Source organism: Lichenostomus cassidix, unplaced genomic scaffold, assembly GCF_008360975.1.
Source record: "Lichenostomus cassidix isolate B80296 unplaced genomic scaffold, HeHo_3.0 HiC_scaffold_34, whole genome shotgun sequence".
Classification (NCBI taxonomy): Eukaryota; Metazoa; Chordata; class Aves; order Passeriformes; family Meliphagidae; genus Lichenostomus; species Lichenostomus cassidix.
The window spans coordinates 2,447,293-2,473,609 of record NW_028147431.1 but is presented as its reverse complement, the minus strand read 5'-3'; the positions used below and the strand labels follow the sequence as shown (position 1 = coordinate 2,473,609).

The window sequence follows — 26,317 nt, the reverse complement described above, 5'->3', positions numbered from 1 at the left end:
ATCATCACAGACAGCCCTCGGTCATCAGCACTGACGTCACCAACAGCACTGGCAGCTGTCAATCAACAGCACTGACAGCTGTCAGTCATCAGAACTCAGAGCTGTCAATCGGCAGCAGAGACAGCAATCATTCAGCTGAAGTGACAGCTGTCAGTCAGGATCAACATCAAGAGCACCGACAGCTGTCAATCAAGAGCAGTGACAGCTGTCAATCAAGAGCAGTGACAGCTGTCAATCTCCAGCATCAAGAGCACCAACAGCACCCCCTCCCCTCCCCCCGGCACGTTGGACGTGCCGGCAGGTGATTGACAGCTGTCAATCATCCCCCTCCCGCCTGAGCACCCCGAGCTGCCCAGGCCCCGCGGGTGATTGATTGACAGCTGTCACTCAGGGGAGACAGCGCCCCCGACCCCCCATGTAACTTAATGTAAACAAGAGAGTATTTATGAGAGCGCCGAGGGCTCCTTCGCCAGGGACCCCAAAACCGGGACCCCCAACCCCCTGGGATCCCACAAACCCTCTGCGACCCTCGTGGGACTCCTGCGACCTCCCTGGGCTCCCCCAAACCCCCCTGGGATCCCCCAAACCCCGAGTCCCCCAAACCTCGGGAGCTCCAAGCCCTCGGGGACACCCAGACCCTGAGAACCCCAAATTCTGGGGTCCCTCCAAGCCCCCGGGACTCCCCTCAGCCCCCCCGAACCCCCCGGAACGCCCCTGGACCCCCCAAACCCCTCCCGGTCAGTGTCCGGCTCGGCCAATGGGCGGCAGGACCTGGCGGCGCCAGGGCGGGGCCTCTGCTGGCCACTCCCCTGACCACTGTAAGCCACAGCCCGGCGACCACAAACCACGCCCACTGCCCACCCTGACCACGCCCCCGCCAGTCCACGCCCCTTTTTCTCACCTGGTGGGCGGGGCCAGAGCGGGTCCGGCGGCCGCGGGTGAGCGGGAACGGGGAGGGGGGAGCGATTTTGGGGTTTTTTTCGGGGATTTCGGTGGTTCGGTGCTGCCGGGGGGGGTTGGGGTGGCTCGGGGGTCACTCTGGGGGGTCCGGGGGGTTTTGGGGGTTGGGGGGACGCAGGGATTGGGTGGCTGAGGGGCAGAGTCCGGCCGGGGGCAAAGTCTGTCCTTTGGCGGGGGCGAGCCGCAGCCTCTGGGGACCCCCAGAACCTTCCCGAAAAACCCCGAAACGCTCCAGGGACCCCGCTGAGCTGCCCCGGAGCCCCTGGGGTCACCCCGAGACCCTCCCAGACTCCCCCAAATCACTGCGGCACCCCCCCGGGACCCTCGGGATCCCCCCACCCCACCCAGGTCCTCCCGGAGCCGCTGGGACCCCCAAAGCCCCCCGCCCGCCATGGAGACCCTCAGGCGCTGCTTCCGGGGACAGGTAAAGCCCTGGGGGTGACAGTCCGGGGGTTGAGGACCCCTGAAGGGTTCCTGGTTTTGGGGACCCCAGAAGCCCCCCGAGCCCCCCTGACCGTGACCGCAGCCCCCCAGGGGGGGTCCTGTGTCCTACTCGCGGCACAGAGACCCCCGGGGGGGCGACGAGGACGATGACGAGGAGGGGGAGGAGCCAACCGTGCGGCTGCCCCGCCCCCGGACACGCCCCCGGAGCAGACCACGCCCCCGGCGCCGTCCGTGGCTCCACCCCTTGGCCACTCTGGCCCTGGGCTCGGCCACTGCCTTCCTGCTGGGTATGGAACCCCCAGTGTCCCCTCAGTGTCCCCCAGTGTCCCCTCAGTGTCCCCCCAGTGTCCCCAATGTCCCCCAGTGTCCCCAATGTCCCCCCCATGTCACCCAGTGTCCCCTAGTGTCCCCACTGTCCCCACTGGCCCCCAGTGTCTCCCAGTGTCCCCTCAGTGTCCCCACTGTCCCCAGTCCCCGCCCACTGCCACAGCCCCGCCTCTACCCTGACTCCGCCCCCTCTGGCCCCTCCCCCAGGGCTGCTGGTGGCCGGGATTGGTCACACCCCGTGCGGGGGCGGGGCCGTAGGGGCGGGGTCTCTAGCGGGAGGCTCCGCCCCCGATGGCATTTGGGGCGGGGCCAGCATAGAGGCTCCGCCCCCTCGGCCCCGCCTGCGGGAGCTGCTGCGGCGCCACCTGGTGGAGGAGAGAGTGGAGTCCTGGGTCCGGTGAGTGACCACTGACCGCTGCTGACCCCGGTGACCCCTGTGACCCCCTGTGACCGCTGACCCCGGTGACCCCTGTCCGCAGGGAGGTCAGCGCGGGGCCGCACGGGGCGGGGTCAGAGCGCGGCCTGGCTTTGGCCCAATCAGTGCTCAGCGCCATGGCGGGGGCGGGGCTGACCCGGGCCTGGAGCCGCCCACAGCCCCTCCCCCTCCCGGTCAGGTAACGGGGGGTCGGGGGGGTCACAGGGGGGTCAGGGGGGTCAGGGGGGTCACAGGGGGGTCAGGGGGGTCATGGGGGTCACAGGGGGGTCAGGGGGGTCACAGGGAGGTCACAGGAGGTCACGGGGGTCACAGGGGTCAGGGTGGTCATTCGGGGGCACAGGAGGGGTCAGGGAAGGTCAGAAGTCCCTGGGGTCATTGGGGGTGGTCACAGTTGAGTTGTAGAGTGACCCTGACCCCATGACCTTTGACCCCAGGGGGGAGGTGACCCTGCGCTGGGTGGGGCCGGAGGGGGAGGAGCTAGAGCGACTCCGCCTTGACCCCGAAGCTTTCTGCGCCTGGAGCTCGCCCGGCAACGCCACGGTGAGAGCTGACCCCTGACCCCTGACCCCTTGACCACTGACCGCTCACCCCCGCTGACCGCTGCCGGCAGGGCGGGCTGGTCTATGGTCACTACGGCCGGCCGCAGGACCTGGCCGAGCTCCGGGCCAGGGGGGTCTCGGCCAAGGGACACCTGATGCTGCTGCGGCTGGGGAGGGGCAGCCCCGCCCAGAAGGTGAGACACCAAAAATTCCCAAAAAAAATCCCCAAAAAATCCCCAAAAAATCCCCAAAAATTCCCAAAAAAATCCCCAAAAATTCCCAAAAAATCCCCTAAATTGGGAGCGTTGGGGGGGAGGGGCAGCCCCGCCCAGAAGGTGAGACCCCAAAACCTGGGGGGACAATGGGGGGGACGAGAGGACCCCAGCCCAGGAGGTGGGACCCCAAAATGGGGGTTTGGGGTGGGTTGGGGTGGGTTTGGGGTGGGGTTGGGATGGGTTTGGGGTGGGTTGGGGTGGGTTTGCGGTGGGTTTGGGGTGGGTTTGGGGTGGGTTTGGGGTGGGGTTGGGGTGGGTTTTGGGTGGGTTTGGGGTGGGTTTGGGGTGAGTTGGGGTGGGTTTGGGGTGGGTTTGGGGTCTCCCTGTGACATTTTCCCCGCAGGTGGCCGCGGCAGCGGGGGAGGGGGCCGTGGGGGTCCTGCTGTACCCTGACCCCCTGGACATGGCCGGACCCGGGGGGGGCTCAGGGCTGGGGGGCGACACGGCCGTGACTGTCCACGTGAGTGGGGGGGCTGGGGGACATTGGGAGGTCCTGGGGTCCTGGGGGTCAGTTTTGGGGTGGGAGGGGTCTCTGGTGGTCTTGTGGGAAGATCTGGGGGCTCTGGGGTGCTGGGGTGGGGGCTTGGGGGTCTGGGAGACTGGGGGTGCTGGGGGTCTGGGGGTGATTTGGGGGTGCTGGGGTTTTCAGGGATAATTTGGGGGCTGGGGGTTTGGGGATAATTTGGGGGTCGGGGTTTCGGGAATGATTTGGGGTCTGGGGGGGTTTCAGGGATAATTTGGGGGGTCTGAGGGGGTTTCAGGGATAATTTGGGGTGTCTGGGGGGGTTTTGGGGATAATTTGGGGGGTCTGGGGGGGTTTTGGGGATAATTTGGGGGGTCTGGGGGGGTTTCAGGGATGATTTGGGGGCTCTGGGGAGGTTTTGGGGATGATTTGGGGGTCTGGGGTCTGCCGTGTCCCCGCAGGTGCAGGATGGGGCTGGAGACCCCTTCAGCAGGGGGTTCCCCTCCTTCACCGGCCGCGCCCCCCCCGGGACCCCCCCGGGGGTCCCCCCGATCCCCGCGCACCCCATCAGCGCCAACACGGCCGCGAAGCTGCTGCGGTACGGGGCGAACCCCAAGATCTGGGATTTCCCCAAATATTTGGGATTTGCCCCCGAAATCTGGGACTTCCCCCCAAATCTGGGATTTCCCCCAAAACCACCCTAACCCTGTGTCCGGCCTGGGCTGGATTTCGGGTTCCCAAGCCCCACTGACCTTTTCCCCTCCCCATTTTAGGGATTTGGGGTTCCCCAACCCCCCTAACCATCTCCCCCTCGCCATTTGGGTTCCCAACCCCCCTAACCATCTCCCCTCCCACCCAGGGTCCTCGGGGGTCCCCGCGCCCCCCCGCGCTGGGTGTCCCCCGGGGGTCTCGGGGGGTTCCTGCAGTTCCTGCCCCCCCCGGGGGGGCGGCGCCTGCAGCTCCGGGTGGGGGGGGGCACCCGCCCCGGGACCCTCACCAGCGTTTTCGGGGCGCTGCGGGGGCGGCTGGAGCCAGGTGAGGGGCGGGGCCAAGCGGGGTGGGGCGGGAATGGGCGTGGTCAATGGGGTGTGGCTGAGGTGGGTGTGGCCTGGAGGATATGGGGGTGTGGTCAGTCTGGGTGGGGCATGAAAGGGGCGTGGACATGGGTGTGGTCAGAACCTGGGTGTGGTCATGGGAAGGGGTGGAGCCATAGGAGGGCAGATTGGGGTTGGATGGGCGTGGCTAATTTGGGTGTGGGTGTGGCTAGTGCAGGGTCATTGTGGAGCCATGGCCAAAGTGGGTGGGGCAAGAAATGGGTGTGGCCATTGGGGTGGAGATGAGACTGGGGCGGAGCCATTGTTGGGTGGGTGTAGCTGGAGGGGCGTGGCCTCCCTGACTTTGGCCCCGCCCAGACTGCTACGTCATTGTGGGGGCTCAACGTGATTCGCTGGGGCCGGGGGCGGCGGCCTCGGGCGTGGGCACCGCCCTGCTGCTGGAGCTCGCCCGGTTCTTCGCCGCCATTGGCCGAGAGGGTGAGGGTGTGGCTGGGGCGTGGCCGGGGCGGGGCTGGGGTGTGGCCAGGGCGGGGCCGGGGGTCTTTGGGAGATCCCAAATTGCAGTGACATGGGGGGAGGGGAGGTCCCTGGATTTCCTGGCTCTTCCCTGACCTTTGGGTGACCCCAACATTTGGGGTGGGGCTCCCCCGGTGACCCCTGGGTGACCCCTGGGTGACCCCTGGGACCCCTCCGGCCCCCCCTTTGGCCCCCACAGGGGTCCAGCTCCGCCGGACGCTGCTCTTCGTCAGCTGGGATGGCGGCGAGTTCGGACATTTGGGGGCCACCGAGTGGCTCGAGGTGACCCCCCGCGACCCCCCGCGGTGACCCCGCTGACCTCAGTGACCCCCCCGTGACCCCACTGACCTCAGTGACCCCCCCGTGACCCCCAGGGCTACCCTGACCTCCTGCACACCAAAGTCGCTGCTTACATCAGCCTGGACCGCGCCGTGCTGGGTGCGCCCCTCCCCCCTCCGACCCCCGATTGGGGAGGGGGGCGTCGCCCCTCCCCCACCTCGGACCGCCCCCTGACCCCCCTTTCCCCTCCCCCACCTCGGACCGCCCCCTGACCCCCCCTTTCCCCTCCCCCACCCAGGCGCCGATCGCTTTGTGGTCAAAACAAGTCCAACTTTGGTGAATTTGATCGAGAGCGCCCTGGAGCAGGTGGGGGAGGGGCGGGGGCGGGGCGGGTGGGGGAGGGGCTTTCCCCCCTCACCTCCCCCCACCCCCCCCAAAAAAGGTGGAGAGTCCGAACGAGGGCGGGAAGAGCCTCCTGGAGCAGCTGACGCGGCCGGGGCGGGGCTGGGAGAGCGACGTGTGAGTTGGGGACACCTGTGGCACACCTGGGGACACCTGTGGCACCTGGGGACAGCTGTGTCACACCTCTGCGTCCCCACGTCCCCCCCGTGTCCCCGCAGGATCCGCCCCTTGTCCCCCGAGTGTGGCGCTTTTCCCTTCACGGCGGCCGGGGGAGTCCCGGCGCTGGAGCTTGGCTTTGACGAGGTTGGACCTCTGGGTGTCCCCGAGTGTCCCCAGGTGTCCCCACACCACCCCTGTGTCCCCCTGTGCCTGTCCCCGGCTGTGTCCCCTGATACCCCCCTGTCCCTCTGTCCCCTTGTGCCCATCCTGACCGTGTCCCCGTGTCCCCCCATGTCCCCATGTCCCCTCCCGACGGTGTCCCCTGTCCCCTGCAGGCCCTGGGCGGTGGCTCCCGCGCGGCTCTGGGGACACCGGAGGACACGCTGTCGCGGCTGGGGGGGCGGCTGAGGGGACGGCTGCCCGCGGTGACCAGGGCGGTGGCCGCGGTGGCCGCGCAGCTCCTGCTCCGCCTGGCGCACGACCCCCGGCTGCCGCTGGACCCCGGAGCCCTGGGGGACGCGCTGGTGCGGCAGCTGGCGCCGCTGCAGGTCAGACCAGTACAAACCAGTATGGAACCAGCACGGCACTGGGAGGGCGCTGAGGGTCACTGGGGGACACTGGGGGGTCGCTGCTGTCCCACCCGGTGCCCCCCTGGGTCAGCCCAGTATCGCCCAGTCCACCCCAGTATAACATCCCAGTCCCTCTCAGTCCCTCCCAGTCCAAACCAGTATAAAAACCCAGTCCCTCCTAGTTCCTCCCAGTCTAATCCAGTCCATCCCAGTATAACAACTCAGTTCCTCCCAGTCCATCCCAGTCCCTCCCAGTCTAACCCAGTTCCTCCCAGTCCCTCCCGGTCCCTCCCAGTCCCTCCCGGTCCCTCCCAGTCCATCCCAGTCCCTCCCGGTCCCTCCCAGTCCATCCCAGTCCCTCCCAGTCTAACCCAGTTCCCCCCAGCAGGCGCGCGGTCTGTCGCTGCAGTGCCTCTCCTCGGCCAGGGGGGGCGTTGTGCGCGCGGCGGCGTCGCTCCGTCGCGACATGTCGGGATCGGACAGTTCCAACGAGCGCCTCAACCGCGGCTTCAACGCGCGCCTCATGGCCGTCAGTGTCCCCTGCGCGTCCCCTCTGTCCCCTCCTGTCCCATGTGTCCCCTCTTTGTCCCCTCCTGTCCCCTGACCCTGTCCCCTCCTGTCCCCTGTGTCCTCTCCTGTTCCCTCCTTGTCCACTCCCTGTCCCCTCCTGTCCCCTGTGTCCTCTCCTGTCCTCCTGACCATGTCCTCTCCTGTCCCTTCCTTGTCCTCTCCTGTCCCCGACCATGTCCCCTCCTGTCCCCTGACCCTGTCCCCTCCTGTCCCGTGTCCCCTCCCTGTCCCCTTTGTCCCCTCCTGTCCCATGTGTCCCTTCCCTGTCCCCTCCTGTCCCATGACCGTGTCCCCTCCTGTTCCCTGACCATGTCCCCTCCTGTCCCGTGTCCCCTCCTGTCCTCTTGACTGTGTCCTCTCCTGTCCCCTCCCTGTCCCCTCCTGTCCCATGTGTCCCCTCCTGTCCCCTGAGTCCTCTCCTGTCCTGTCCTGTCCCCTGACCATGTCCCCTCCTGTCCCCTGACCGTGTCCCCTCCTGTCCCCTGTGTCCCCTCCCTGTCCCCTCCTGTCCCCTGTGTCCCCTCCCTGTCCCCTCCTGTCCCCTGACTGTGTCCCCTCCTGTCCCCTCCCTGTCCCCTCCTGTCCCATGTGTCCCCTCCCTGTCCCCTCCTGTCCCCTCCTGTCCCCTGACCATGTCCCCTCCTGTCCCCTGACCGTGTCCCCTCCTGTCCCCTCCAGGCCGAGGCGTCGCTGCTGTCCCCATTCGTGTCCCCCCTGGTCACTCCCTTCCGCCACGTCCTGCTGGGCCGGGGAGGTCACACTCTGCCGGCGCTGGTGGCCGAGCTGGGGACACCGGGGACACGAGGGGACAGCGCCCGCCGCCGCCTGGCCCTGCTGTCCTGGACGCTGCGCGGCACGGCCGGAGCGCTGGCCGGGGACAGCTGGGACCGCGGGGACCTCGGGGACAGGGGTGGCCTTGGGGACAATGGGGACTGTGGGGACATGGGGGGGATTGGGGATGTTGGGGACCATGGGGACATCGGGGAGCACAGGGGGGTTGGGGACCCTGGGGACAGCTGGGGTGGCCTTGGGGACCTTGGGGACAGGTGGGGTGGCCTTGGGGACCTTGGGGACAGCCTGGGCCGGGAGGACACCTGGGATTCTGGAGACACCTGGGAGCAGGGTGGCCCTGGGGACAAGGGGAGCCTTGGGGACACTCGGGGTGGCCTTTGGTGACACCTGGGGACACCTGGGGACACTGGCACAAAGGACACCTCGGTGGTGGCCTCGGTGACATCGCGGGACATGGCCCCGCCCCCTCATTTGCATCGGCTGCATTTATTGGCTCTGCCCCGGAATTGGGGACGAAACGGGACAATAAAAGCGCTGCAGGCCACGCCCACCGGCCACGCCCAGTGCAGGCACCGCCCACCAGCCCCGCCCACTGTGGAACCACACCCAGTCTGACCACACCCAGTGGAGGCCACGCCCAGCTGGCCACACCCACTCCATAGTTGGCCACACCCATATGGCCACTCCATAGTTGGTCACGCCCTCACAGGCTCCGCCCACCAGGTCATTGGGGTGGAGCCATATTGAATGGCGGCCATATTGGAATGGCAGCCATATTGGAGCGTTAGCTGTATATTCCGGGCGGCCATATTGGAATGGCAGCCATATTGGAATTGCAGCCACATTGTCCCCATTGCCACACTGTCCTGGCAGCCATATTGTCCCGGCAGCCATCTTGCTCCCCTCAGTGCCTCTCCCTGGCGGCCATCTTGCCCCGGTGGGGCTGGGGGCGTGGTCAGCACTGGGGATCTCCTTTGGCGCTGCTCCGCAGGCTCTGGGCTCCCTCCAGGATGCGCTGCTGGTGTCCGGCCAGCGTCACCCCCATGTGCAGCAGGTCCCTGGGGGGACACGGGGGTCACCGCGGGGTCACTGCGGGGTCACTGTGGGGTCACTGCGTCCCCCAGAGCCTCCCCATCTCCTCGTGGCTGCGGCAGCAGCTCCAACCCCAGTGCCCCACCCCACCCCGCTGTCCCCATGTCCCCACCCCGGTGTCCCCATGTCCCCTCCCCGGTGTCCCCATGTCCCCACCCCAGTGTCCCCATGTCCCCTCCCCGGTGTCCCCATGTCCCCTCCGCTGTGTCCCCACGCCGTACTCGCCGCTCAGCCGCGGCAGCAGCTCCAGCCCGGTCACTCCGGCGCTGCGGAAAGGCTCCTCGTAGCCGCCCAGCCCCAGGCTCTGCAGCCACTCGCCCACCGAGGGTCCGGCGGGTCCGGCGGGTCCGGGGGGTCCAGGGGGGCTGCGCTGCTCCAGGCAGGCTGGGGAGGAGCTGTGGGACACAGCAGGGGTCAGAGGTCAGAGCCGCGGCCTGGGCAGCTCAGGTGTTCAGGGGACACCCAGGTGAAGAGTTCCTGTCCACCCCACAGCCACACCCCAAAAGGATCCCCCCAAGAGAACCCCAACATCCCCAGGTGTGCCAGCCCCGCCCCCCGGGTGTGTCAGCCCCGCCCCCCGGGTGTGTCAGCCCCGCCCCCAGCCCAGCTGACCCCTGGCTGTCCGGCGGGGTCACTCGGAGGCTCTCGGGGCGCCGGATGAGGCGGTCAAGCGCTCGGACGATGGTGGGGAAGGTCGGCCGGGCGCTGCGCTCGCGCTGCCAGCAGTCCAGCATGAGGCGGTGCAGCGCGGGGGGGCAGCGCGGCGGGGGGGGCAGCCGGTAGTCCTGCTCGATGGCGTTGATCACCTGGACAGGTGAGGGACAGGTGAGGGACAGGTGACAGTGACAATAGTCCTGCTCGATGGCATTGATCACCTGGGCAGGTGAGGGACAGGTGAGGGACAGGTGACAGTGACAATAGTCCTGCTCGATGGCGTTGATCACCTGGACAGGCGAGGGACAGGTGAGGGATGGGGGGGACAGGTGACAGTGATAATAGTCCTGCTCGATGGCATTGATCACCTGGACAGGTGAGGGACAGGTGAGGGACAGGTGAGGGACAGGTGACAATAGTCCTGCTCGATGGCGTTGATCACCTGGGCAGGTGAGGGACAGGTGAGGGACAGGTGACAGTGACAATAGTCCTGCTTGATGGCGTTGATCACCTGGACAGGTGAGGGACAGGGGGGGACAGGTGACAGTGACAATAGTCCTGCTCAATGGCATTGATCACCTGGACAGGTGAGGGACAGGTGAGGGATAGGTGACAGTGACAATAGCCCTGCTCGATGGCATTGATCACCTGGACAGGTGAGGGACAGGGGGGGACAAGTGACAGTGACAATAGTCCTGCTCAATGGCATTGATCACCTGGACAGGTGAGTGGGATTTGGGGAAATTCGGGGATTTTGGGGGTCCTAGGGACCCCTAGATTTGGGGGTCACTCCTGTCCTGGCTGGACACATCCCCGAACGGCAGCACCTCCCTGTGAGCTGCGGTTTTGGGGTAATTTTGGGGTAATTTTGGGGTAATTTTGGGTTTTTAGGGTGACTCACGTCCTGGTTGGACATGTCCCAGTAGGGTCGCTCCCCGAAGCTCAGCACCTCCCACATGACGATCCCGTAGCTCCAAGCGTCGCTGGCCGAGGTGAAGGTGCGGAACGCGATGGCCTCGGGGGCTGTCCAGCGGATCGGGATCTTCCCGCCCTGGGTCAGGCGGTCAGCGGGTCAGGGAGACCCCAAACCCCCGAGGAAACCCCAAAAACCCCCGAGGAGACCCCAAAAACCACCAGGAAACCCCAAAAACCACCAGGAAACCTCAAAAACCCCCAAGGAAACCCCAAAAACCCACGAGGAGACCCCAAAAACCACCAGGAAACCCAAAAAACCACCAGGAAACCCCAAAAACCCCCAAGGAAACCCCAAAAACCCTCGAGGAGACCCCAAAAACCACCAGGAAACCCCAAAAACCCCCAAGGAAACCCCAAAAACCACCAGGAAACCCCAAACTGCCACACAAACCCCAAAAACCCCCACAGAAACCCCAAAACCCCCCAAAGAAACCCCAAAACTCCCCGAGGAGACCCCAAATGTCTGGGGGGCAGGTGACACACAACCCTGAGACCCCAAAAAACACCTAAATCCACCCAAATGCCCCCAAAACCACCCACACCTCCCCGAATTCACCTGGCGCAGGTGAATTGACACCTGTGAGACCCCAAAATCCGCCCAAATCCCCCCAAACCTGGGTGGTCACCGGGCGGTCAGGGGTGGCCTGGGGTCTCACCAGGGAGCTGGTGTAGGTGGGGTCACTGTCCCTGTCACTGTCCAGCGCTCGGGACAGGCCGAAGTCGGACACCTTGCAGACCAGGTGAGCGTCCACCAGGATGTTCCGCGCGGCCAAGTCGCGGTGGACGAAGCCGGCCTCGGACAGGTAGCGCATGCCGGCCGCAATGCCACGCAGCATGGCCACCAGCTGGAGCGCGGACAGCGTCCCCTCCCGGCCCTGCCGACGGGGGGACAGCGGGGACAGTGAGGGGACAGTGCAGGACACTGAGGGGACACTGCAGGACACTGCAGGACAGTGAGGGGACACTGCAGGACAGTGAGGGGACACTGCAGAACACTGCAGGACACTGCAGGACACAGGTGCCACATCCCGGCTGCGATCCCACACAGCATGGGGTGGGGACAATGTCCCCTGGGGGACACAGGGGGGACAGGAGAGGTCACATCTCTGTGTCACCATCCCTGTGTTGAGGGCCCAATGTCCCCACTGTCCACATTATCCACAATGTCCCCAATGCCCCCAAATCCCCCTGATGTCCCCAGTGTCCCCAATGTCCACAATCCCCCCAATGTCCCCAATGCCCTCAATGTCCCTGATGTCCCCCCAATGTCCCCAATGCCCTCAATGTCCCCTCAATCCCCCCAATGTCCCCGATGTCCCCAATCCCCATAATGTCCCTGATGTCCCAAATGTCCCCAATCCCCCCAATGCCCCCAATGTCCCCAAATCCCCCTGATGTCCCCAAATCCCCCTGATGTCCCCGATGTCCCCAATGTCCCCTCAATCCCCCCGCTGTCCCCATCCCCGTCCCCACCCTGAGGAAGGCGTCCAGCGCGCCGTGCAGCAGGAACTCGGTGACGATCATGGCCGGAGGTCCGGCGCTGACCACTCCGCGCAGCCGGACGACGTTGGGGTGTCGGAACTGCGCCATCCTGGCCGCCTCGCGCAGGAACTCGCGCCGCTGCCGCTCGCCCGCGCCGCCCTTGAGCGTCTTGACCGCCACCTCGGCCTCGGGCTGGCCGGGCAGGGACAGCCGCCCGCGCCACACCTCCCCGAACTCACCTGGGTTGGGGTGAAAATAGCCCAAAAACGGCTAAAAAACAGCTAAAAACAGCCAAAAACAGCCACACCTCCCCGAACTCACCTGGGTTGGGGTGAAAATAGCCGAAAAACGGCTAAAAACCAGCCAAAACCAGCCAAAAACAGCCAAAAACACCCCAAAAACAGCCACACCTCCCTGAACTCACCTGGGTTGGGGTGAAAATAGCCAAAAAACGGCTAAAAAACGGCTAAAAACAGCCAAAAACAGCTACACCGCCCCGAACTCACCTGGGTTTGGGTGAAAATAGCCGAAAAATGGCTAAAAACCAGCCAAAACCAGCCAAAAAACATCCCAAAAACAGCCACACCTCCCCGAACTCACCTGGGTTGGGGTGAAAATAGCCAAAAAATGGCTAAAAACCAGCCAAAACCAGCCAAAACCAGCCAAAATCACCCCAAAGACAGCCACACCTGACCGAACTCACCTGGGTTGGGGTGAAAATAGCCGAAAAACGGCTAAAAACCAGCCAAAACCAGCCAAAACCAGCCAAAAACCACCCCAAAAACACCCACACCGCCCCGAACTCACCTGGGTTGGGGTGAAAATAGCAGAAAAACAGCTAAAAACCATCCAAAAACACCCCAAAACCAGCCACACCTCACCAAACTCACCTGGGTTGGGGTGAAAATAGCTGAAAAACGGCTAAAAACCAGCCCAAACCAGCCAAAAACAGCCAAAAACACCCCAAAAACAGCCACACCTCACCAAACTCACCTGGGTTGGGGTGAAAATAGCTGAAAAACGGCTAAAAACCAGCCCAAACCAGCCAAAAACAGCCAAAATCCACCCCAAAAACAGCCACACCTCACCAAACTCACCTGGGTTGGGGTGAAAATAGCCGAAAAACGGCTAAAAACCAGCCAAAACCAGCCAAAAACAGCTACACCGCCCCGAACTCACCTGGGGGTGAGGTTTGGGTGAAAATAGCTGAAAAATGGCTAAAAAACAGCCAAAAACAGCCAAAAAACCACCCCAAAACCAGCTACACCTCCCCGAACTCACCTGGGGATGGGATTTGGGTGAAAATAGCTGAAAAACGGCTAAAAAACAGCCAAAAACAGCCAAAAAACCACCCCAAAAACACCCCAAAACCAGCCACACTTCCCCAAACTCACCTGGGGATGAGGTTTGGGTGAAAATAGCCGAAAAATGGCTAAAAAACACCAAAAAAAACACCCCCAAACCAGCCACACCTCCCCGAACTCACCTGGGGACACGAAATCGGGACAAATCCACCCAAAAATCACCCGGAAACGAACTAAATTTGCACAAAATCCCCCAAAACCACCCTGACCTCCCCGAGTTCACCTGGGACAGGTGGGAGGTACCTGTGAGACCCCAAATAGCCCCAAATGGCCCCAAATAGCCCCAAATCCCCCCAAATTCCCCCAAACCCGGGGGGTCCCACCTGCGCCGATGACCTCCTCGATGGTGACACAGGTGACATCGATCTCCTGGGCGAAGTCCCTCAGGGCCAGCTCGGGGTCCTCGTAGGTCAGAGGGTCAATGTAGAGCTTCCCACCTGGCAGGGGGACAGGGACAGCTGGGGACAGACCTGGGGACAGACCTGGGGACAGCTGGGGACACACCTGGGGTCACCCTGGGTCATTTGGGGTCACCTGAGTGACCCCGTGGTCACTGGGGTCACCTGGGGTCACTGGAAGTCACCTGGTGCCACCCCCCAGCCCCGTGAGGACACTGGGGGACATTTTGGGACATTCTGGGGACATTTTGGGGACATTTTGGGACATTTTGGGGACGTTTTGGGACATTTGGGGACGTTTTGGGACATTCGGGGTGGCCTTACCGAGTCCCCCAGGGACAGAGCTGCATCGCTGCTTCTCTGCTCGGAGTCTCCAGCGCCTGTGGGGACATCAGGGAGACCCTAAATCCACCCGAAATCACCCCAAAAACACCCCAAATCACCCCAAATCACCCCGAATCCACCCAGAGACCCCAAATCCACCCAAAACCACCCCAAATCCACCCGAAATCACCCCCAAAACACCCCAAATCACCCCAAAAACACCCAAAATCACCCCGAATCCACCCAAAATCACCCCAAATCCACCCAAAATCACCCCAAATCCACCCCAAATTACCCCAAAAAACACCCAAATCACCCCAAATTACCCCAAAAACACCCAAATCCACCCCAAATCCAAACCAAACCTCCCCAAATCCTCCCCTGCTCCCCCCAAATACCTCAAATTCCCCCCAATTTCCCCCCAAAATCCCCTAAATCTTCCCCAAACCCCCTCCAAATCCCCCCAAATTCCCCAAAAATCCCAAAAAACCCCCCAAAACCCCCCAAAATCCCCCGAATCCCTCACCTGGCCGCCAGCAGAGCTCCCCCCAGCAGCGCCAGCACCAGCAGCCCCCCCAGGGCAGCAGCTCCGCCGACGACCCCCCCGGGGCTGCCCCGGGACCCCTCTGCGGGAAAAACGGGATTTTGGGGGGATTTGGGGGGATTTGGGGGACTTTGGGGGCATTTGGGGGGAATTTGGGGAGGATTTGGGGAGGATTTGGGGGTATTTGGGGACATTTGGGGGAATTTGGGGACATTTTGGGGGAATTTGGGGGATTGGGGAATTTGGGGGAAATTTGGGAGGATTTGAGGGGTTAGAGGTGATTTAGGGGTATTTTGGGGGGATTTGGGAGGATTTGGGGGATTTTTGGGTGTTTGAGGGGATTTTGGGGACATTTTGTGGGAATTTTGGGGGGATTTGGGGGGAATTTGGGGAGGATTTGAGGGGATTTTGGGGATTTGGGGTATTCTGGGGGAGATTTGAGGGGTTTTGGGGTGATTCTGGGGTGTTTTGGGGGGATTTGGGGTGATTTCAGGGTGGGTTTTGGTGTATTTTGGGTCATTTTTAGGGTCTCTCACCTGTCCCCGAGGCACTCACGGTGGTCTCGGGGGGGATTTTGGGGCTGGTTTTGGGGTATTTCAGGGTTTTTTAGGGGTATTTCGGGGTGTTTTTTGGGTATTTTGGGGTGTTTTGGGTTATTTTTGGGGTCTCACCTGTCCCCGAGGCACTCACGGTGGTCTCGGGGGGGATTTTGGGGTGGTTTTTGGGGTATTTCGGGGTGATTTTAGGGTATTTCAGGGTGTTTTTAGGGTATTTCAGGGTGGGGTTTTGGGTGTTTTTGGGTCAGTTTTGGGGTCTCACCTGTCCCCGAGGCGCTGACGGTGGTCTCAGGGGGGATTTTGGGTCATTTTTGGGGTATTTCAGGGTTTTTTAGGGGTATTTCGGGGTGTTTTTTGGGTATGTTGGAGTATTTTGGGTCATTTTTGGGGTCTCACCTGTCCCCGAGGCACTCACGGTGGTCTCGGGGGGGATTTTGGGGTGGTTTTTAGGGTTTTTGGGTATTTCAGGGTGGTTTTTGGGTGTTTTTGGGTCATTTTTGGGGTCTCACCTGTCCCCGAGGCGCTCACGGTGGTCTCGGGGCCGAAGTCCCCGTAGCCCCCCTCGGACCTCGCCCTCACCCTGACCCCGTAGAGGATCCCGCGGCGCAACCCGCCCAGCTCGGCGCGCGGCCGCGGAACCTTCAGGAACTGGGGGGGACCTTCCCCGCCCCCCAGCTGAGGGGGAAAAACTCAATTTACACCCAAAAAAACACCCAAAATACACCCAAAAAATCCCCCCAGCTAGGGGGGCAGGAATCCCCCAAAAAAACTGAATTTCCACCCAAAAATATACCCAAAAAACCCCAAAAAATCCCCCCAGCTAAGGGCGCAGAAACCCCCCCAAAAAATGAAATTCCACCCAAAAATATACCCAAAATACACCCAAAAAATCCCCCCAGCTAAGGGGGGCAGAAACGCCAAAAAACCCTCAAATTCCACCCAAAAATACACCAAAACACACCCAGCTGCGGGGGTCGGAAATCCCAAAAACCCCTCAATTTCCACCCAAAAAAACCACCCAAAATACACCCAAATAATCCCCCCAGCTAAGGGGGACAGAAACCCCCAAAAAAGTCAAATTTGGGGGTCAGAAATTCCAAAAAAACCCTGAAATTCTACCCAAAAATACACCCAAAATACACACATAAAACCCACCCAGCTAAGGGGGCAGAAATCCCAAAAACCCCTCAAATTCCACCCAAAAAACCCCAAATTCCACCCCAAAAAATCCTCCCAACTGCAGTCATCACACCCTCCCAAAAAACCCCAAATTCCCCCAAAAACCCAAAATCCCCCGCCAAATAAAACCCCAAATCCCCCCAAATTTTCCCCAAAATCCCTAAATTCCCCCGAAATCCCCAAATCCCCCCAAAATAACACCCTAACCTCCCAAAATCCCTCCAAATCCCCCAAATTTCCCCCAAATCCCCCCAAATAAAACCCCAAATTCCACCACTCCCCCAAAACCCCGAATTCAAACAAATCCCCAAATCCCCCAAATTTCCCCAAAACCCCACAAATAAAACCCCGAATCCTATCCACATCCACCCCAAATTCACCCAAATCCCCCAAATTTCTCAAAATCCCCAAAATCCCCAAATTTCCAATCCCCCAAATAAAACCCCAAATTCCACCCAAATCCCCCAAATTCCACCCAATTTCCCCCAAATTTCCCCAAATTCCACCCAAATTTCCCCAAATCCCCCCAAATTTCCCCCAAATTCCCCCAAATTTCCCCAAATTCCACCCAAATCCCCCAAACCCCCCGAATTTCCCAAAACCCCCCGAATTTCCCCCAAAATCTCACCTTCTCGTAGTACTTGACCTCGTAGTCCAGCACGGGGGGGCGCAGGGGGGGGAGGGGCCAGGCCAGAGTGACCACTCCCGCCCCTCCCCCCACCCTGACCACGTCCGACACGGGGGGAGGAACTGCGGGGGAGGGGCGGTCAGCGCGGATTTTGGGGGATTTTGGGGATTTTTGGGGGATTTCGGGGATTTTTTGGGGTTTTTTTGGGGTGTTTTGGGGGAATTCGGGGCAGGTTTTTGGGATTTTTTTTTTTTTGGGACGTTTTTGGGATGTTTTTGGGATGTTTTGGGGGTTCTTGGGATGTTTTTGGGGCTTTTTGGGGGGTTTTGGGGCAGGTTTGTGGAATGGTTTTGGGATATTTTTGGGATGTCATTTGGATGTTTTTGGGATGTTTTTTGGGATATTTTTGGGATATTTTCGGGATGTTTTTGGGATGTTTCGGGACAGGTTTTTGGGATGCTCTTGGGATGTCTTTTGGATGGTTTTGGGATGTTTTCAGGGGTTTTTTTGAATATTTTTGGGTTATTTTCCGGATATTTAAGGGATATTTTCAAGATATTTTAAGGAAATTTTCGGGATATTTTAGGGATATTTTCAGGATGTTTTTGGGATATTTTCAGGATGTTTTTGGGATATTTTTGGGTATTTTGAGGTCTCACCATCAGCCCCGGCGGTGACGTTGATCTCGGCCGCGGGGGGCTCGGGGGGTTTGTTTTTGGGACATTTTTGGGATATTTTAGGGATATTTTAGGATATTTTTTGGATGTTTTTGGTATATTTTGGGGTGTTTTTTGGGGTATTTTGGGGTCTCACCATCAGCCCCGGCAGTCACGTTGATCTCGGCCGCGGGGGGCTCGGGGGGTTAGTTTTTGGGGATATTTTTGGGATATTTTTGGGGATATTTTTAGGATATTTTCAGGATATTTTTAGGATATTTTCAGGATGTTTTGGGGTGTTTTTGGGGTATTTTGGGGTCTCACCATCAGCCCCGGCGGTCACGTTGATCTCGGCCGCGGGGGGCTCGGGGGGTTTGTTTTTGGGGATATTTTTGGGATATTTTCGGGATGTTTTGGGATATTTTGGGTGTTTTTAGGGTCTCACCATCAGCCCCGGCGGTCACGTTGATCTCGGCCGCGGGGGGCTCGGGGGGGTTTGTTTTGGGATATTTTTGGGAATATTTTTGGGATATTTTTATGATGTTTTTGGTATATTTTGGGGTGTTTTTTGGGGGTTTTTGGGGGTCTCACCATCAGCCCCCGCGGTCACGTTGATCTCGGCCGCGGGGGGCTCGGGGGGTCCCGGCTGGCTGACGCCGCTGACCGCGGTCACCCGGAAGCTGTAGGTCACTCTGGGCCTCAGGCCAGCCGCGCTGACCGCGGGGGTCCGCAGCGCGTGGGGGAGGGGCGCCCAGGCCAGGGGGCCGCAGGGGCCGCAGGGGGGGGGCGCCCCGCGGGGGGAGGGGCAGGCGCGGCACGTCACGTGGTAGCGAAGGTCCGGCCGGTCAGCGCCGCTGCGGGGGGGGCTCCAGGACAGCTGGACAGATGACCCGTTGACCTGCGCCAGCAGCGCGCGGGGCGCCGAGGGGGGGGCTGGGGGGGAAACGGGGGTCGGGGGGGGTGGATGTGGAGCCCAAAATAGACCCTAAATGTACCCAAAATGTGCTCTAAAAATGCCCAAAATATACCCTAAAAATGCCCAAAATATACCCTAAAAATGCCCAAAATATACCCCAAATATACCATAAAAATACCCAAAATATATCCTAAATATACCCCAAAATGTACCCTAAAAATGCCCAAAATATACCCCAAATATACCCTAAATATACCCAAAATATATCTCAAATATACCCAAATATCCCCCAAATAGGCCGCAAAATATATCCAAAATATCCCTCAAATATACCCAAAATGTGCCCTAAAAATGCCCAAAATATACCCCAAATAGACCCCAAAATTTCCCCCAAATATACCATAAATATACCCAAAATATATCCTAAATATACCCCAAAATGTACCCTAAAAATGCCCAAAATATACCCCAAATATAACCTAAATATACCCAAAATATCCCCCAAATAAACCCCAAAATATACCTTAAATATACCCAAAATATACCCCAAATATACTCAAATATCTCCCAAATAGACCCCAAAATATAACCGAAATATACCCAAAATATCCCCCCCGGGACCCCAAAATAGACCCCAAATCCCCCCCAAAATACCCCAAAATACCCCAAAACGACCCCAAATCCCCCCAAATGATCCCAAATCCCCCCAAATGACCCCAAATCCCCCAAAATGACCCCAAATCCCTCCAAAATGACCCAATATGACCCCAAAGTGACCCCAAATCCCAAATGATCCCAAATGCCCCCAAAATCCCCCCCAAATGACCCCAAATCCCCCAAAATGACCCAAACCCCCCAAATCCGGGTCCCTCACCCGAGCAGCGGTCAGCGGGGCTCTCCCCCGGCCCCCGGAAGTAGCCCGGCCGGCACGGACACGCCGCGGCCCCTGGGGAGGGGGCTTCGCTGTGGGGGGGGCAGGGCTGGCAGCGACCCCCGCCCGGCTCCGCCTTGAACGACTCCGGGGGACAGGCTGGGGACAGCGGGGACACGTCAGGGGGACACCTGAGAACCCCAAAAAAAACCCGGAGAGCCCGCGGGGACACCCGGGACCCCCCAGACCTCCCCAGATCCCCCCAAAACCACCACAGACACACCAAAATCACCACAAATCACCCCCAAAACACCTCAAAACCACCCCAAAATATACCCCAAACATACACAAAACATCCCAAAACCATCCCAAACCAACCCAAATCCTCCCAAAGCCACCCCAGACACACCAAAATCACCACAAAACCACCCAAACCAACCATAACCAACCCAAAACACCCCAAATCGCCCCCAAAACACCCCAGACAACCCGAAACCAACCCAAAGCACCCCAAAATCACCGCAAATCACCCCAAAACACACCCCAAACACACACAAGGCATCCCAAAACCACCCCAAACCTCCCCAAATCCCCCCAAAACCACCCCAGACACACCAAAATCCCCCCAAAATCACCACAAATCACCCCCAAAACACCTCAAACAACCCAAAACCAACTCAAAACACCCCAAAATCACCCCAAAACACACCCCGAACACACACAAAACATCCCAAAACCAACCCAAATCACCCCAAAAACACCCGAAATCACTTCCAAATCCCCCCAAACACCCCAAATCCAACCCAAACCACCCTAAACCACCCCAAAAATCCCAAAAAAACCCAAAACTCACGCCGACACTCCATCCCCTCACTGGGCTCCATCCGAGCCCCACAGACACACACAAATCACCCCAAAACCACCCCAAATCCACATAAACATACACAAAACACCCCAAATCACCCCAGAACACCCCCAAAATCCCAGAAATCCCAAAAAATCCCCAAAAAATCCCAAAAACCCCAAAACTCACGCCAACACCCCGTCCCCTCGCTGGGCTCCATCCCAGCCCCGCACACACAGCCCAGCGCCGGCGGCTCGGCCCAAACCCCACACCCCAAACACACCCCAAAACCAACCCAAATCACCCCAAAAACCCCAAAAACCCCAATAAAACCCCAATAAAACCCAATAAAACCCCAAAACTCACGCCGGCACCCCGTCCCCTCGCTGGGCTCCATCCCAGCCCCGCACACGCAGCCCAGCGCCGGCGGCTCGGCCCAACGTCCATCCTCCCTGCAGTACATCAGCGGCACTCCCTCGCCGGCCGGCACGGCTCCGGCCACGCACGCTCCGGCCACCGGCGCCACCAGCTCGGCCGGCACGGTGGCCGGGAAGCGCGCCAGGCGCGAGGTGACCGCCGGGCAGCGGCGGAAGAAGAGCCGGACGGACAGCAGCGCCATGCAGGCGCCCAGGTCCTGGAAGGCCAGGTAGAAGCCGGCGCGGGTCAGCGGCCCGAGCCGCAGCGTCTTGCGGTTGACGCGGCCGGAGTGACCGCCGGGAGCGCCGCCCGGCCGCGCCAGGTGCTCCGCGGCCACCGTGTCCACCTTGACGTAGGGGTTCTCCATCCAGGGCGGCGCCGAGGCCGTGGCCGTGTCGGCGTCCGACTCGTGGTAGAACACCGTGAAGGTCTCCTTGCACGGCCGGCCGGGGCTGCGGGCAGCGCGGGGGCTGCGGCCGGAGCGGTTGCCGTGGAGATGGAGGTCATCGGGGTGGTTGTCGAGGAGATTGGGGTCACTGGACTTGTTGCTGTGGAGATCGTGGTCATCGGGGTGGTTGCTATGGAGATCGTGGTCATTGTGGTCATTGCCGTGGAGATCGAGGTCATCAGGGTCATTGCTATGGAGACTGAGGTCATCAAGGTCATTGCCATGGACATCAGGGTCATTGCTGTGGACATTGGGGTCATCGGGGTCATCACTGTGGACATTGGGGTCATCGGGGTCATCGCTGTGGACATCAAGGTCATCGCTGTGGACATTGGGGTCATCGGGGTCGTTGCCATGGAGATGAACTCTGTGAAAGTCGTTGCCATGGAGATCCCGGTGGTTGTCAACGTCGTTGCCATGGAGATTGATGCTCGCAGGGTCGTTGCCATGGAGACCGCGGTTGTCGAGGCGATCCCCGTCGCCAAGGCGGTGCGGTCCGGCCGTGTGTCCAGCTGTGTGTCCAGCTGTGTGTCCAGCCTTGTGTCCAGCCGTGTGTCCAGCCGTGTGTCCAGCCGTGTGTCCAGCCGTGTGTCCAGCCGTGTCCAGAGTGCCTCCAGGTGTCCTCCGTGTCCTTGGCAGGCTGTCCCTGTCACTGTCACTGTCCCCAGCAGTGTCCCCAGGTGTTCCCCTGACCCTGCCCAGGCTGTCACTGTCACTATCACTGTCACTGTCACTGTCCCCCCGTGTCCCCCTGACCCTGCCCAGGCTGTCACTGTCACTGTCACTGTCACTGTCACTGTCCCCCCGTGTCCCCCGTGTCCCCCTGACCCTGGCCAGGCTGTCGCTGTCACTGTCGCTGTCCCCAGGTGTCCCCCGTGTCCCCCTGACCCTGGCCAGGCTGTCGCTGTCCCCAGCAGTGTCCCCAGGTGTCCCCCGCGTCCCCCTGACCCTGCCCAGGCTGTCCCTGTCCCTGTCCCTGTCACTGTCACTGTCACTGTCCCCAGGTGTCTCCCGCGTCCCCCTGACCCTGCCCAGGCTGTCACTGTCAGTGTCACTGTCACTGTCCCCAGGTGTCCCCCTGACCCTGGCCAGGCTGTCGCTGTCCCCAGCAGTGTCCCCAGGTGTCCCCCGCGTCCCCCTGACCCTGCCCAGGCTGTCACTGTCACTATCACTGTCAGTGTCACTGTCGCTGTCCCCAGCAGTGTCCCCCCGTGTCCCCCGTGTCCCCCTGACCCTGGCCAGGCTGTCGCTGTCCCCAGGTGTCCCCCGTGTCCCCCTGACCCTGGCCAGGCTGTCACTGTCCCCCCGTGTCCCCCGTGTCCCCCTGACCCTGGCCAGGCTGTCACTGTCACTGTCACCGTTCCCAGCGGTGTCACTGTCGCTGTCCCCAGGTGTCCCCCTTGTCCCCCTGACCCTGGCCAGGCTGTCGCTGTCACTGTCACTGTCACTGTCGCTGTCCCCAGGTGTCCCCTGCGTCCCCCTGACCCTGGCCAGGCTGTCACTGTCACTGTCGCTGTCCCCCCGTGTCCCCCGCGTCCCCCTGACCCTGGCCAGGCTGTCGCTGTCACTGTCACTGTCACTGTCACTGTCCCCCCGTGTCCCCCGCGTCCCCCTGACCCTGGCCAGGCTGTCGCACGCCATCACGGTGAAGCGCAGCTCTGCCAGCACGGTGGTGGCCTCGCCGCGTCGCACCCACCGCGACCTGAGCCAGCTGTTCTGGGGCGGAGCCTCGCGCTGGCCACGCCCAGAGCACACCTCGAAGGTGCGAACGGCCCCGCCCAGCTCCGCGTCCAGCCCGCTGAGCTCCTCCCACTGCGGGACAGAGGCGACAATGGGGACGTTGGGGACATCACTGGGGACATTGGGGGCAATTGGGGACACTGGGGACAATGGGGACGTTGGGGGGATTGGGGGGATTGGGGACAATGGGGACATCATTGAGGATAATGGGGACATTGGGGGGATTGGGGACACTGGGGACGTTGGTGACATTGGGGACATTTGGGACATTGGGGGCAATTGGGGACAATGGGGACATTGGGGACATTGGGGACATTTGGGGTAATTGGGGACAATGGGGACATTGGGGGCATGGGACAATGGGGACATCATTGGGGACAATGGGGACATTGGGGGCATTGGGGACATTTGGGATAATGGGGACATTGGGGACAGTGGGAACGTTGGGGACATTGGGGACATCATTGGGGACATTGGGGACGTTGGGGACATTGGGGACATTGGGGATATTGGGGACACAAGGTGGACAACAGGGACAGTGGGGACATTGGGGACATTGGGGACATTTGGGACATTGGGGACAGCAGGACAGTGACCTCAGGGACACAGGGAGGACACAGTGACCAAAGGGGGACAGGAGGGACACGGGGGGGACAGAGGTGAGCAACGTTGGTGACCTCCTGACCCCACCCTGTCCCCCCAATGTCCCCTCAGTGTCCCCTCAGTGTCCCCCGTGTCGCACCTGCCCCTCCCCCTGCGGGTGCACTGTCCAGTGAAGGTCACTCGTCTCCAGCCGCGTGTCCAGCAGCGTCTCTGGGGGTCAGCGGGGTCAGCGGGGTCAGACACTCCGGACACCGCCGGGGACACCAAAGTCCCCCAAAGGACACCAAAGTCCCCTATAAGGACCTCAAATTCCACCCCAGGGACCCCAAATTCCCCCAAAAAGACCCGAAATTCCCCCAAAAGGACCCGAAAATGCCCCAAAACGACCCGAATTGCCCCCCCAGAGACCCCAAATTCCCCCCAGGGACCCCAAATTCCTTTCCGAGACCCCAAAATTACCACGGGGACACCAAATTTCCCCCCCAGGAACCCCAAATTCCCCCAAAAGACCCGAATTTCCCCCAAAACGACCCGATATTGCCCTAAAAGGACCCCAAATTCCCTCCCAGAGACCCCAAAAGCACCACGGAGACCCCAACCCCCATCCCGGGGCTCCCCGAAGTCCCCAAATCCCCCGAAAGTCCCCAAATCCGGAGTGTCACTCACCCTCCTCCGCCAGCCCCAGGGGGACCCAGAGCCAGAGCAGCCACAGCCCCATGGCGGGGATCCCAAAATCCGGGAAATCCCAAACCCAGGGGGTCCCAAAATCCGGGAAATCCCAAAAATCCGGGGGGAAATCTCAAATCCAGGGGGAAATCCCAAAAATCTGGAGAGTCCCAAAAATCCAGGGGGAAAATCCCAAATCCAGGGGGTTGCAAAAATCTGGAGAGTCCTAAAAATCCGGGGAAATCCCAAATCCAGGAGGAAATCCCAAAAATCCTGGGAGAAATCCCAAATCCAGGGAAAAATCCTAAAAATCCAGGGAAATCCCAAAATCCAGGGAGAAAAATCCCAAAAATGCAGGGGGAAATCCCAAAAATCTGGAGAGTCCAAAAAATCCGGGGGAAATCCCAGAAATCTAGGGAACTCCCAAAAATCCAGAGAAATCCCAAATCCAGGGGGAAATACTAAAAATCCAGGGGGAAATCCCAAATCCAGGGGGTCCCAAAAATCAGGAGAATCCCAAAAATCCGGGGGGAAATTCCAAAAATCTGGAGAAATCCCAAATCCAAGGGGAAATCCCGAAAATCCCAAAAATCCAGGGGAAATCCCCAAAATCCAGGGAAATCCCAGAAGTCCGGAGGGTCCCAGGAGTTCGGGGGGATCCCAAAAATGCAGAGGTGACTCAAAACGTGGTGGGAGAGAATCCCGAGAGTTCGGAGAGTCCCAAAAATCCGGGGAGAGTCCCAAAAAATTGCGGAGAGTCCAAATAAATCAGGGAAGATCCCAAAAATCGGTGGAGAGTCCCAAAAAGTCGGGGAGAGTCCCAAAAAATTGCGGAGAGTCCCAAAAAGTCAGGTAGGACCCCAAAAACCCGTGGGGTCCCAAAAATCCCCCCCAAAAAAAAAGCGGGAGAGTCCCGACAATTCGGGGCGTCCCGAAAAAAGTCCCAGGAGGATCCCAAAAACCTCCTTGGGGATCCCAAAACCTCTTCTGGGATCCTAAAATCTCTTCGGGGATCCCAAAAACCTCCTTGGGGATCCCAAAACCCCTTGGAGGATCCCAAAATCCTCTTCGGGGATCCCAAAAACCTCCTTGGGGATCCCAAAATCTCTTCGGGGATCCCAAAATCCCTTTGCGGATCCCAAAAATCCCCCAAATCCCCAGGAGGGTGGCAGTTTGGGGCTCCCGCCCCTCCTCCCCGGCCGTTTTTGGGGTGATTTGGGCCGTTTTTGGGGTGGTTTCGGCCGTTTTTGGGGTGATTTCGGCCGTTTTTGGGGTTTCCCGGCCCGCCGCCCCTCCCCCCGGGGGTCGCGGGGGTCGCGGGGGGAACTCGCCCCTCCCCCCCCGCAGGAAAAGAGCTTTTGTTCCTCAACTTCCAGGGAGGGGCGGCAGGATGCGGACTGGGAGGGACTGGGAGGGACTGGGAGCCACTGGGGGGGACTGGGAGAGGGAGAGAGGGGAACTGGGAGGGACTGGGAATGGACTGGAGGTGGGGACTGGGAGGGACTGGGATGGAACTGGGAGGGACTGGGAGGGACTGGGGGATTGGGGGACTGGGAATGGACTGGGTGGGACTGGGAGGGACTGGGAATGGACTGGGATAGAACTGGGAGGGACTGGGGGATTGGAGGTGACTGGGAGAGGAGAGAGGGGAACTGGGGGGACTGGGAGGGGTGGGGGAAGGCAAACTGGGAATGACTGGGAATGGACTGGGAGGGAAGGGGACTGGAAGGACTGGGAGGGACTGAGGAATGACTGGGAGGGACTGGGAGGGACTGGGGGGAACTGGGAATGGACTGGGATTGGACTGGGGGGACTGGGAGGGAAGGGGAACTGGGCAAACTGGGAATGACTGGGAATGGACTGGGAGGGACTGGGAGGGACTGGGGTGGAACTGGGAGAGACTGGGGGGACTGGGAGAGGGAGAGAGGGAACTGGGAGGGACTGGGAATGGACTGGGATGGAATTGGGGGGAATTGGGAATAACTGGGAGGGACTGGGGGGAACTGGGAATGGACTGGGAGAGAGAAAAGGGGAACTGGGGTGGAACTGGGAGGGACTGGGAGGGAATTGGGGGGGAACTGGGCAAACTGGGAGGGATTTGGAATGACTGAGGGGGACTGGGAATGGACTGGGATGGACTGGGAGAGAGGAGAGGGGAACTGGGAATGGACTG

General features: G+C 60.7%; 2 protein-coding genes across 6 annotated transcripts; one reads left to right on the top strand and one right to left on the bottom strand.

Annotated features, from left to right (window-relative positions):
- Nucleotides 1–742: 742 nt before the first annotated feature.
- Nucleotides 743–8,355, top strand: TFR2 (transferrin receptor 2). 5 transcript variants are annotated; one of them, XM_085045299.1, is made up of 19 exons: nt 743–938; nt 1,309–1,384; nt 1,495–1,691; nt 1,939–2,128; nt 2,211–2,345; nt 2,602–2,707; nt 2,778–2,900; nt 3,325–3,441; nt 3,906–4,042; nt 4,304–4,479; nt 4,857–4,976; nt 5,215–5,297; nt 5,390–5,453; nt 5,593–5,660; nt 5,737–5,813; nt 5,915–5,999; nt 6,191–6,403; nt 6,813–6,953; nt 7,673–8,355. In XM_085045299.1, the coding sequence occupies exons 1-19, from the start codon at nt 758–760 to the stop codon at nt 8,168–8,170; spliced, it is 2,787 nt and encodes a 928-aa protein (XP_084901425.1). In that variant the 5' UTR covers nt 743–757; the 3' UTR covers nt 8,171–8,355. The 5 variants fall into 5 exon arrangements, with proteins under 5 accessions (XP_084901425.1, XP_084901423.1, XP_084901426.1 ...); XM_085045297.1 differs by having other exon boundaries at nt 6,810–6,953; XM_085045302.1 differs by having other exon boundaries at nt 905–938; nt 1,196–1,384; nt 1,487–1,691; nt 6,810–6,953.
- On the bottom strand, nt 8,254–24,318 carry EPHB4 (EPH receptor B4). The gene is made up of 18 exons (XM_085045085.1): nt 24,283–24,318; nt 24,145–24,228; nt 23,618–23,688; nt 22,428–22,947; nt 20,637–21,746; nt 19,430–19,585; nt 18,231–18,572; nt 16,984–17,105; nt 15,686–15,851; nt 14,602–14,701; nt 14,076–14,131; nt 13,677–13,790; nt 11,981–12,228; nt 11,164–11,382; nt 10,434–10,583; nt 9,491–9,684; nt 9,100–9,273; nt 8,254–8,844 (listed from the first exon to the last, which is right to left on the bottom strand). The coding sequence occupies exons 2-18, from the start codon at nt 24,194–24,196 to the stop codon at nt 8,742–8,744; spliced, it is 3,897 nt and encodes a 1,298-aa protein (XP_084901211.1). The 5' UTR covers nt 24,197–24,228; nt 24,283–24,318; the 3' UTR covers nt 8,254–8,741.
- Nucleotides 24,319–26,317: the final 1,999 nt, after the last annotated feature.

Bases quoted from the DNA above. Each gene is read 5' to 3' on its own strand.
- TFR2 (XM_085045297.1), top strand. From the start codon at position 758: ATGGGCGGCAGGACCTGGCGGCGCCAGGGCGGGGCCTCTGCTGGCCAC. The intron at 4,480-4,856 runs GTGAGGGGCGGG...GGCCCCGCCCAG, and splicing joins GCGGGGGCGGCTGGAGCCAG to ACTGCTACGTCATTGTGGGG. The intron at 6,954-7,672 runs GTCAGTGTCCCC...TGTCCCCTCCAG, and splicing joins TCAACGCGCGCCTCATGGCC to GCCGAGGCGTCGCTGCTGTC.
- EPHB4 (XM_085045085.1), bottom strand. From the start codon at position 24,196: ATGGGGCTGTGGCTGCTCTGGCTCTGGGTCCCCCTGGGGCTGGCGGAG. The intron at 10,584-11,163 runs GTGAGACCCCAG...CGCCTGACCCAG, and splicing joins CCACCTACACCAGCTCCCTG to GGCGGGAAGATCCCGATCCG. The intron at 8,845-9,099 runs GTACGGCGTGGG...GTGTCCCCCCAG, and splicing joins CTGCCGCGGCTGAGCGGCGA to GGACCTGCTGCACATGGGGG.